Source organism: Chanodichthys erythropterus, chromosome 12, assembly GCF_024489055.1.
Source record: "Chanodichthys erythropterus isolate Z2021 chromosome 12, ASM2448905v1, whole genome shotgun sequence".
Classification (NCBI taxonomy): domain Eukaryota; kingdom Metazoa; phylum Chordata; class Actinopteri; order Cypriniformes; family Xenocyprididae; genus Chanodichthys; species Chanodichthys erythropterus.
The window spans coordinates 20367116-20380029 of record NC_090232.1 but is presented as its reverse complement, the minus strand read 5'-3'; the positions used below and the strand labels follow the sequence as shown (position 1 = coordinate 20380029).

Genomic DNA, 12914 nt, shown 5'->3' with positions numbered 1-12914 from the left:
TAGACAGATGTAACAGCCCAATACCTACAAAAAAGCCCCTGGGTGCAAAGTTTGTAAACCCAACAGGAAGTGAGATATTTTGAATTTTCTCTTCAAAATTTTGGCAGTTTTTGCCATTTCCACATGTTGTACTTTAACGAACTCCTCCTAGAGCTTTAATCAGATCAACATCATATTTGGTCAGTCTAATCTAAAGGCCTTTGAGACGTTAAATTGCGAAGATCTAGAGTTTTCGATGAAGGGCGTGTTCGTGGAGGCCTGGCAAAGTTCGATGTTTCGCCATGAAACAGGAAGTTGTTGTAACTCGGGCATACAATGTCTGATCTGCCCCAAACTTCACATGTTTTATTAGAGTCCTGACTTGAAGACATCTATATGACAATTTTCAGTTACAGTCATAGCGCCACCTGGGGGCAACAGGAAATTACATGTTTTACACTGTGATTAACTCCTCATAGAGATTAAACCAGATCAACATCATATATGGCCAGTCTAATCTTAAGGCCTTTGAGATGTTAAATTGCAAAGATCTTGAGTTTTCGTTGAAGGGCGTGTCCGTGGTGACCGTCAAAGTCTGATGTTTCGCCATGTAAGGTGAATCACTTTTTTGAGGGCCGAAACATACTCAAAAACTCATGAAACTTTGCAGATGCGTCAGAAGTGGTGAAAATTTACGTCTGATATGGGTTTCAGAATTAAGTGTGGCAAAATGGCTCGATAGCGCCACCTAAATAATTTCAACGAAGTGCCCCTGACACTACGTTTCACATACAGGTATGAAATTTGGTACACACATCTAACAGCCCAATACCTACAAAAAAGTCTCTTGGAGTGAAATCTGAAAACCAACAGGAAGTCAGATATTTTGAATTTTCTTTGAAATTTGTGCAGTTTTTGCCATTTCCAGACATTGTACTTTAATGAACTCCTCCTAGAGCTTTAATCAGATCAACATCATTTTTGGTCAGTCTAATCTAAAGGCCTTTGAGACGTTAAATTGCGAAGATCTAGAGTTTTCACCAAAGGGCGTGTCCGTGGCGGCCTGGCAAAGTTCGATGTTTAGCCATGAAACAGGAAGTTACAATGTCTGATCTGCCCCAAACTTCACATGTTTTATTAGAGTCCTGGCCTGAAGACATCTTCATGACAATATACAGTTACAGTCATAGCGCCAACTGGGGGGCAACAGGAAATGACATGTTTTACACTGTGATTAACTCCTCCTAGAGATTTAATCAGATCAATGTTATTTTTGGTCAGTCTAATCTAAAGGCCTTTGTAACGTTAAATTGCGAAGATCTAGAGTTTTCACCAAAGGTTGTGTCTGTGGCGGCCTGACAAAGTCTGAAAAAGGAAGTTGTTGTAACTCAGACAAACAATGTCCGATCTGCCCCAAACTTCACATGTTTTATTAGAGTCCTGGCCTGAGGACATCTTCATAACAATATTCAGTTACAATCATAGCGCCACCTGTAGTCAACAGGAAATGACACGTTTTACACTGTGATTAACTTCTCATAGAGATTTAACCAGATCAACATCAAATGTTATCAGTCATCAAATGTTATCATCTTAAGACCTTAGCAATGATAAATATCAAAGATCGTGAGTTTTCGCTGAAGGGCGTTTCTGTGGCGGACTGACAAAGTCTGATGTTTCGCCATGAAAGAGGAAGCTGTTGTAACTCAGGCATACTATGTCTGATCTGCTCCAAACTTCACATGTGTGATAAGAGTCCTGGCCTAAAGACATCTATATGACAATATTCAGTTAGCCATAGCGCCACCTGCTGGCAACAGGAAATGGCATGCTTTACACTGTAATTCACTACCAGATTCACATTTCATTATGCCACGAAGTATGAAACATGCTAGAAACACGTTAAATCATGCATCACTTGGCTGAGTGCTAATTTATGCGATTAACGCCACTAAAGAAACAGGAAGTTGTTGTAACTCAGGCATACAATGTCCAGTCTGCTCCAAACTTCACATGTTCGATAAAAGTCCTGGCCTGAAGACATCAACATAGCAATATTCAGTTACGGTCAAAGCGCCATCTGTTGAAAGCAGGAAGTGTGGCATTTCGAAATGACTTTGGCATAATTCTCCTGTATTCACTCGCTTACATGCATGTCGCCCACTGTTCACTGTTTTTCTAAGGCCAACAGGTGGCGGTGAGCCCGGGTGCGAGGGCCCTTTCATCGCTGCTTGCAGCTTTAATTGAAGGTAGTTTTTCTCAAATGAAATATTAAAAATCTTGTGAAGTCATTCTCAGAAACGTCTCTGGAGATGAAATCCATGTGTTCATGTCTTCATATATTGAGACGCAGATGCTGAAAACTGCCTGTTTGAGTTTGTGTAGTAGACGAAACTATGGCTTTCATTCACACAGAGACATACAAAACATGCATACTTATTAGCAACATGCACTGACTGGCTGTTGTTGCATTTATTTCTGTTGTGTATTTCTGTGGCTATTAGATTAATCCATATCCTTTTTTATTAATAATCCCCTCATCGCTGGCAGGTGCGGCACTCATTTTCACATGTGTTCGTGTGTTCTGATGTCACATGGCGATGGCGCAGCCGAACCCCACAGCTACGCAACTTGTTAAATAGCATTGTAATGTTTGAAGCGGATGTCAAAACATGTCAGTTGATCGGGAAGATTTTAAAATGAGCGGTTCAATCATAAATCCGTATCTTACCTTCATTGATATAAAAACCAGAAGACAGAACACCATGAGCGCAGTGCTGTAAAAGGAGCGGGGCTACATAATGTATCGATAAAGGTATACCTTTAAATACCTGTACCATTTTATTAACTAGGCCTATGTAGCAGTTACAGGTAGCTTTATCCCAGAGCAGCCATTGGAATCATCAGGCAGTGAATTAAGCAGCTATCTGCACTTCGATCTCGAATCTGAATATATCAAGTTCTCCTCAGCCTTACACATTCTCTGCCTTAATATAGCATCTCTGCCTCAGAGGTCAGACAGTGCCATTGTTTTCCTGCAGTGAAGCAGTTGTGTGGGTGTGAATGTGTGCACTGGGGCAGTCGTTGGTGTCGGAGTGGTTCTAGTCTTCCTGCCCTTCATGCTCAGTGACTGAGGCTGATTAATGACTCGGCTCACCTTATTCCCATCTAGGTGTTCTTGCTATCCCTTTTAATGCTCTTTCCTTCCTTCGCTGCATGCTTCCTTTCTTTTATCTGTTCATCTTTCTCCATCTAGCCATTCCTTTAGCCATTCATTCTGTTCATCTTTCATTCCTTTCCACCCTCCATGCCCTTAATCCTCTATCTATTTCTTCATCCCTCTATCTGATGCAGATTCATTGCCTATCTGCTCCAGTCATCTCTCCAGTTCAGCCCATTACCCTGCACACTTCCTGTTTAATAAGCAGAGGTTAAATGGGAATCCTTACGCCTGACTGCCACTCCACCATTCACAGGCCATTAAGAGATCGATAAATTCACATGGCCGTGTCTGCAATCAAACTGTAATAAACACGCTTGAAAAAAACTTAACAGGATCTAAGGCATAAGAGAACAGGGTGAGAGAGAATGCATATCAGAACAGCACTGGTAAGCCACGCAGTCCTTGAATGATGATTTTTTTTGTGCAATATTTTAGATCTGTCACCTATTTCTTCCCTTATATGACAGCATCTTATTCTTAGCTGCACCCCAAGCAGGGTCTAAAATTAACATGCCAAGCGCTAGTAAAAATAGTTTTTGCCAAAAAAAGCTAATGTCTCGTGAAATTAAAATTTAATAAATCAATATGTACATACATACAGTACATAAATAATAGGGATAATTCACAGTGTGGTGAAAGATCTGTCATAATTTCTTCACCTTCATGCAATTTCAAACCTGTATGACTTTCTATCTTAGATGGAACGCAAATAAAAAAAAAGTCTAAAAGTTATTCATATTTCTCATTGTTTAAGCTATACATTTTTTAAAGCTATACGGCAGCTTTGTGTGATAAACAATCTGAAATTTACTTCCCCTACAGTGGGTATAATCCAGATTATTGCATTAGTAAGTTGCTTGAGAAATGAATCAGTTTCGTTCTTTAACAAATCATTCATGCCAGTTTTCTGAACTGGATCAACTGATTCATTGACAAGATACAGTTTGTTCCCATATTGGGCATTGGTATATCTCTCATGAACTCAAGATTTCTTGCATATAATGAATTAAAGTGGAAAAAATAAAAAATAAAACTTCTGTGTTCTGTTCTGTTGAAGTCAGTCAGTAATTGGAATGATGTGAATTTTTATTTTTGAAAATTATTGTATGTGCAGCAGACACCAGTGAATTTGTGAGAAGGCAACTAGGACAAGGATGAGGAGAAAGAGAGCAAAATGTTAAGTTATTTACGATAAAATCCTCAATTTTGCTTGTATAAAGATGACTAAAGAACAACCAGTATGTGAAATCTTTGGAGTAGCTCCCGTCAGTGTGGAATTACGACAAATGTTGTAGTGATGTAAAAGTCAATGAATCCCACAATGACTGTTCACACTGAGGTCACATTGCCAAAACTTGGTACCTGTTTTAGAACCACAAATCAGAATTGAAAAGATTTTGTGTGGTTTGTGCTGTTGTGCTGTAAATAGATACGAGTCACATATGAGCACAAAACAAACAAAAAACAAACATTTGGGCCAATTTTACCTGGGGTAGTTAATACAATTATTTATTAATTAATTTATTATTTTAAATCCAAAATACTGTTTCATGGCCACAACAAAATTTTGTTTTCGTACATTTTGTCAGTTCAGTCACCATTGGCAGGTGAGGCAAAAAGATCATTTTGGACCCTGACCTCAAGTCATGGCCCGGTTTGTAGAGCTAAATTAGAAAAATAAATGAGTAGGGTGTAGTTTAGCATGGCTCTTAGAACAGCGTGTGTGTGTGTGTGTGTTTGTCTGGAAACAGCAAGTATGGCACCGGCTCTGGATCTTCTCAAATTGGGTTGTGGGGAAACCAACTGCTGGGTTCTGGTTCCAGTTTTAGTTTTGTATCTTGCATATCAGGTCTGGTTTGGACAGGACTGGGATTTGTCAGTCTGTGCAGCTGAGTTTGGGTTTTTTGATGGCAAGCTGTGTGTGTAATTGCGTCTCTCTATTTATGTAGAACCTAGTGTGTGCACACACGCGTGTGTGCGTGTAGACCGTGGGGCGTGTGGAATGTCTCATGGCAGATTAGGGTCATTCAGGAGACTGGGCCATGTTTACTCAGACGATGATTACTTCCTGTCTTTGCCCTGCCACCACAAAAAAAAAAGAACATGACAGGCACAAAGGGCTCCCTTTGCACATGAAATTAACGCACACACATAAACACAGTCCTTTTCCTATAAATCAAGTCTCACTTTTACTCAAGTCCGATACTAATCTGACCTTTAAAAAGCTTGAATTTAGAGAGAAGCCCTCCCCCCTAGCAACTTCGAAGTATTCATAGGGACCTCATTATGCAAAATAAGAAAATTTGGTCACAGCTTGTTGTACAGCTAAATTGCCTTGTCAAGGTTTAGAGTAAATCAGGTGACTCATGAAGCATGACTGTTTGTGTGTGTGTGTGTGCGCAATACATACATACGGGGTATTTCCATCATTTAAATGTGTAGAATATAAAGAGACCTCATCAGATACGCACTAGTGCCCCTAAAGAGATTGGCCCCTCTAGCATGGCTGGCACCCATATAACCTTCTCTCCTCATTGGCTGGACGCTCTGACCTGAGAACTGCCTCGTTCTACTGTGGTAGTAAATGTCAGGAGAGGATTTAATGAAGATGGGTCAGGTGCCTGGGCAAGATGCATCCACATATTAGCTTAAACAAACTGTCCCAATGTGACACACTCGACCTTCATTCTGTTTGCTCCGCCAACTCCTATGCCACACTGCGGAATGACATTAGTAGACAGCATTACATGAAACTGTTTGAGATCTTGGTGTATGTTTGAGAAACTTACAGAGGGATTAAATGTAGTAGATATGCTAGTAATATGTAGAAAATCTTTACTTTTTAAGTAAATTTGTATATTCATAGATGTGCACATTTAAATGGTTGTGAGAGACGGAAGTACAAACTGTTTAAAATGGTCCTAGGTCTTAGGAGAAAGGTCCTAGGTCACATCAAGTTTTCAAAACTCACATTTTCTGGAAGGACATTGTTTTGGGAAGGTATATAGTAGGGTCCAAAAGTATGAGACCACTAGTGAGAATATTTATATTATTCTAATTGTTGTAATTTTTATCTTGTCTTATCTTACCTAAACCACTTGTCCTATGTGAGGTCACGGCGAAGCTGGAGCCTACCACATTTTTTGGGCCAAAGGCAGGAAATCACCTTGGATGGATGGCCAGTCCATCACAAGGCTAAAATTTATATTATATTACTAATACATAATAAGGTAACACTTTATAATAACGTTCAGTTATAAGTCATTTATGAATTATTAGTTAATGATTAACAAATCATTTACAAAACATGAATAAACATTTATAAATGATTGATAAGTGATATACTAATATTTTATAAATGTTTTATAAATTCAGTTATAAGTCATTTATAAATTATTTGTTAATTATGAACAAATCATTTACAAAACATGGCTATACGTTCATAAATTATTAATAAGTGATATGTTAACATTTTATTAATGTTTTATTAGTTCAGTTACAAGACACTTATAAGTTATTAGTTAATGATGAACGAATCATTTACAAAACATTACAATATACATTCATAAATGATTAATATGTTATGCTAACAATTTACAAATGTGTTGTAAGTTATCTTAATCAAATTAATCAAACAGATCATTAGTAGATGGTTTATAAGCTATCAATTAAGACATTATTTATCACTTATAATAACTTATAATAACATAAGTATTTATGACAAAATTGTTTTAGTATTATCTCAATTAACAATTGTTAATCATGAACAAATGAAGAACAAACCATTAGTAAATGATCAGTATATGATTTATTGATGAAGTTGTAAGCTGGTCTGTGTTCAAAAGCACAAACATGCAGGTATGCTAAAGCACTATTTTAAGAAGAGTAATTTATTTGTTTTGAAGTGGATAAACATTTATAAATGCCTTACAGTCAGGTGATTCCAGTGGATTATATTAAATCCTTTCACTCGTCAGCACAGACTTGTGTTCTGTGTGGAGTGTGTGGGGTCTAGTGATGAAGTGAACCTCTGAACCGTTTTTTCCTTCCACTGAAGCTCACATCAGGTGCACAGAGTTAAACACTCCATGTGCGTCACAGAAGCAGCTGTCTATACCCTCACCAGTCAGCACTTACACTGCAGTACACACTACAAAGTGTTCAACACCTGTTATATATGATGTGTAAACACATGAATAAATCATTTACAAAGCTTTCTGCATCCCCTATTCTAAAGTGTAAACTGTTCTTCACTTGTAAATGTTACACATCATTTGTAGACCTTTCTTACCTGTTACAAATTATTTGTATATATATACAAGTCATTTATAACACTTTCTGCATACCCTATTCTAAAGTGTAAACTATTCATCACTTATAAATGTGTTACACATCATTTGTAGACCTTTCTTATCTGTTACAAATTATTTGTATATGTATACAAGTCATTTATAACACTTTCTGCATACCCTATTCTAAAGTGTAAACTATTCATCACTTATAAATATGTTACACGTCATTTGTAGATGTTCCTGTTACATTATCATCTCAGTCCATCACTTTACCCAAGCCTAAAATTTATATTATATTATATTATATTTATATTTAAAAAAAAAATAAAAATAAAAAAATCAACACTCTGCCACTGTTTAACCAGCACTTAATCATTTAATTTTTATTTTGTTTTTCATGGAACAGCTCCTCACCATAACTTGAAAACGCACCATAAACTGATAATAAACGTAGTCCATTATTTCGTGCATTTTTTTCAAGTCTTCAGAAGTCGTACGATGCCATCGTGTGAGGAAAAGATTCTTATAACGTAATATAACCATTATACATTAATAATTGTATCAATCCGCCGTTTCATAACTTTCAAATTAAAATTGGCGCGTCTGCTAACAATACGACACAGGTTTGCGGCAGTGACGTCAAATCTCGCTCCTTATTGGCTGTCACATGTGATTTGCGACTACCATAGAGTGTTTGCGACATGCCGAATTTGAGTCGCTGTGTTAGATTCAGCGCGATGCTTTGGAGGATGGAAATGCAGATCAGAGGAATGCTTGCAGCGATTAAACACTTTAATTTCATTCTGTTACTTACACACAATTATGATGTGCTGTCATTTCGCTGGTAATGTAGCACACGCGTCGTTTTGTCTGTTCTGTATAACGTTACTGCTTTTTGTAATGTTTTAAATAAATTATTGTGACTAACGTACATTTATCTGCCTGTTACACTGCGTATATTGTCAAAATGGTTATGTTTAAGGTTATAGGGTGGAGTAGGGAGCTTAAAATTATACTTTTTATACAACAGTATATCAACTAAGATAACAGTCACTGTAAATATATCTATATTGCGTTTTTATTTTTGTGAAGTGGCTAAAAAGTGGTCATGTTTAGGTATAGGCCTAAGGGGTGAGTTAGGGGCTCAAAGTAAAATATAGTATATAGTAATAGTAAAATATATTTGCATAAAATATCATAATTTTTTATATAAAAATATATCCTTTAAATATCGGGATTCGTATAGATTTTTATATCCTGTAACTGAAATATATACTTTGCATACGGCAAATAAATGGTAAATTTACAAATTGCAGTTTGTACATAATTTATAAAGAAGGTCTGCAAATGATATGTAACACATTTATAAGTGATGAATAGTTTACACTTTAGAATAGGGTATGCAGAAAGTGTTATAAATGACTTGTATACATATACAAATAATTTGTAACAGGTAAAAAATGTCTACAAATGATATGTAACACATTTACAAGTGAAGAATAGTTTACACTTTAGAATAGGGTATGCAGAAAGCTTTGTAAATGATTTATTCATGTGTTTACACATCATATATAACAGGTGTTGAACACTTTGTAGTGTGTACTGCAGTGTAAGTGCTGACTGGTGAGGGTATAGACAGCTGTCTTCTCTGACACACATGGAGTGTTTAACTCTGTGCACCTGATGTGAGCTTCAGTGGAAGGAAAAACCGGTTCAGAGGTTCACTTCACTAGACCCCACACACTCCACACAGAACACAAGTCTGTGCTGACAAGTGAAAGGATTTAATATAATCCACTGGAATCACCTGACTGTAAGGCATTTATAAATGTTTATCCACTTCAAAACAAATAAATTACTCTTCTTAAAATAGTGCTTTAGCATACCTGCATGTTTGTGCTTTTGAACACAGATCACTTCAAGAAACTTCATCAATAAATCATATACTGATCATTTACTAATGATAATTTACTAATAATCATTAACTAATCACTGATCATTAACTAATAAATTATAAATGACTTATAGCCAAATTAATAAAACATTCATAAAATGTTAGTATATCACTTATTAATCATATATGAATGTATATTCATGTTTTATAAATGATTTGTTGAACATTATCTAATAATTTATAAATGACCTATAACAGAATTAATAAAACATTCATAAAATATTAACATATCACTTATCAATCATTTATAAACATTTAATCATGTTTTGTAAATGATTAGTTCATCATTAACTAATAATTTACAAGTGACTTATAACTGAACGTTATTATAAAGTGTTACCCATAATATAATATAATTTGATAACATGATAAAATTACATTTAAAAAAAATATATATATTTTCTATTTAGATTTTGAATCCCTGATGATTTCCAGTGTAGACTTTTGGACCCCACTGTATGTTCATTGCCTGAGCAATTGACAACTAGGTGCAAAACAGTATATATGGACTATCCCTCATATCCTTGTTTTTGTTCTCCAAATTAAATATGCCATCTGGTCTACTTGGGACTATGAAACATCATTAGTGAGGTCAATGCTTTGCACAAACAGTGATCTGACTGAAAAAAAGACTAAAAGCTCTCATACTGAATAGGTGACACAATGTGGTTTTGCCAAGCACCAAAGATTTGGTCAAGAAATGAAAAACTGTTGCTACACGTAGTGTCAAATTCCATTGCTTTTAAGTAGAAATCAACCAATCATATAATTGAAACGAGGTGTCTTCCCTTGCGTGGCCTCTTCTGAACCCTGCTTCTTTAGAATGGTATTTCCAGACACAGTAGTCCTGTCATCTGTGTTCCATCAATGCCTCTAATGAGATCACTAGTGGATTTACACTATATAAAGAAGAATTTGTATGGTGAAGTCTATTGTTACCAGCAGAGTGGGCCGAACCAGATCAAAGCAGGAAAGCAGAATGAAGAAAGAGAGATGAAGAGCAGAATAAGAGTTAGAAACAGACGGAAAGGATTGATGTAAAGAAGGGCAGTCTGAGCAGAGTGGAAAAAGAGAGAGGTGGAACGGTGAAGAAATACAATGAGAGGGACGTGGAAATCCTCCTGACTTCCTGATGCCTTCATGAATACAGTTAGAGCCAGAGCAGTCAGACGAGAGCTGGGACATTACTGGCATACTTCTCTTTAGTGTGGGTTCGGGACAGTTTCTCTATTGATTCATGGAAATCCTATCTGAGATTCACAATGGTCTAACACGCCAAACATGACTGAATGTGACCACAACTGAACTGTGGGATAGAGGGATACTTTGACTAATGCAGTAGGGCCAGGCGAACAAAAATATTCACAATGCATTAACAACGATTTTGGCATCAATAGAAAGTTAATCAGTTTCACGAATATCACAGCCATTTTAATGCACTTTTTTGGCTTTATTTGTAGTTTCATGACACTTCCTGGTGTCATTATTGTTTAATAATATCTCTGATTTAAAACAACAACAAAAGCTGTGATACAGTTAGTGGGTTCAATTCATTTCTGTGAATAAATTGAATTAATTAGAAATAGAATAAAAAATAAAAATTAAATAGATTCAAGGATTTGTTGCATCATTGCTCAGAAATGTTCATGGAAGTGTCTCTAGTATAGTTTTTATATATTAAAATGTTTTTGTTTTAATAAGATTTTTTTTTTTTTAGTTATATTATATTATTATATAATCTAGGTACATATTTGTAATATAAATAACTGGTTTGGTGCATACTTGTAAATAGTTAAATATTCTTCACTGTGTTCATTCAGTAAACAATAATGTAAAAACATGCCGTAACATATTTTTGGCTACAGCAAGCAACCCTAAAAGACCGATTTGAAACAACTTTTGTAAATGCTCTTGCTATGAGAAGCCTGTCCATATTTCTGCCTTTTATTTGTTAGTGTTGTGAACTCACACACTCTTTTCATGGTCAAGATCCTCTCTCTCTATTCTTCCATACACACTTTTCTCTGCGTTAACACACTCTCTCACAGAAATGCACATAAATCCAGCTCCCTGTGTAGCCCTTTCCCATTATTATGATCATTATTCCCACCACTTTTCTTTTTCTACCTTTTTCTTCCACACACACACACACACACACACACACACACACACACACACACACACACACACACACACACACACACACACACACACACACACACACACACACACACACACACACACACACACACACACACACACACACACACACACACTATTCTGGGTCTCTATTAGTTGATATTGTCCAGGGCAAGTTAGCCACTGTCTCAAGGTGACATTTATAGTCCTATATCTCTTCATTAGTGCCACCAAACCTCCATAACACTCATTCTCTGTCTTTCTCAGGCTGTGGAGTCTCAAATCAGAAGTTTTGGACAGACACCCTGCCAGCTGCTAATTGAGCCCCACCCGCCACGCAGCTCTGCCATGCAGGTGGTGAGTAACACGCACACAAAAACACTCTCGCTGTCTAATTTGACATGCAGACCATTACAAATTTATCAACTTGTCCACAAACATTTATGCAGCAGACTTTTACATAGTCTAAAATAATTAAAACTATTGTTATATATACACGGAGCATAGATATATAGACATATTTAAAAAATAATAATAAAAATGACAAAAACCACACAACAACATTGCTAAAACTTTAACTAAAATGATATGAAAATAAAAACTAATTTAAAAAATAGTATCTCAATGATACTAAAATAATACAGGAACAGCTACAGGGAACAATGAGAACCCAGTCAAATCGGGAACCATTTTGTGCATTTCCAATACTGAAATAGGTTTTCTGGTTTGTAAAAAAAACGCTCCAGTTGGCTGCTTATACATTATAGCTAAAGTAACATTTGATGCTGGAGGGCATTGTCCACACCAAATAGTGTTCAAAACAACAACTTATTTTGGAAAACTGCCGCAAAGCAAAGCTAGATTTCATAACACTAGATTGTGTGCGGCAATGCAACATCTCTTCAGTTGACACAAATCACATTCTGTATATATGCTGGATTAGCAGCTCCAGCCACTTCTTTTTTATGTTGATCTAAAATAAAAAAAATAAAGTTTGGTTTGAGCAAGGTATGAAGAAATGTAGACAGTTTGGCTCAAGTTGGTGGAGAAACAGGCCAGTTCCAGGTTTTGATGGATCTATTTTTGGTTGAAAACAGGTCTGATAGCTGCCTGCTTAAATCGACCCATTAATTGTTTTGTGCTTTACTTCCCCTCTCCTCTCTCCTGTCCTCTTTCAGTGAGCCCCCAGCGTGAGAAAGAGTCTCAGAAGTGGGAAAAGTCCTGTGGTTGAGCAGAGAGCTCTGAGTTGATAGGGTCTTTAGTCTAGAAACTGAGAGACTGTGGGTGACGGCCTAGAAACCCCCATTAGCTGTGTGTTTCTGTGGTG

The 12914-nt window shown here is 36.5% G+C and overlaps 1 protein-coding gene across 6 annotated transcripts in view; it reads left to right on the top strand.

Annotated features, from left to right (window-relative positions):
- The window catches only part of lrba (LPS-responsive vesicle trafficking, beach and anchor containing), a 276852-nt gene that overhangs the window by 243680 nt on the left and 20258 nt on the right, over positions 1-12914 (top strand). For all 6 annotated transcript variants that reach the window (XM_067404564.1, XM_067404565.1, XM_067404567.1 and 3 more), the window contains one exon: positions 11855-11944. In XM_067404564.1, coding sequence (XP_067260665.1) covers positions 11855-11944 — 90 coding nt within the window. The remainder of the gene's footprint in view (positions 1-11854; positions 11945-12914) is intronic.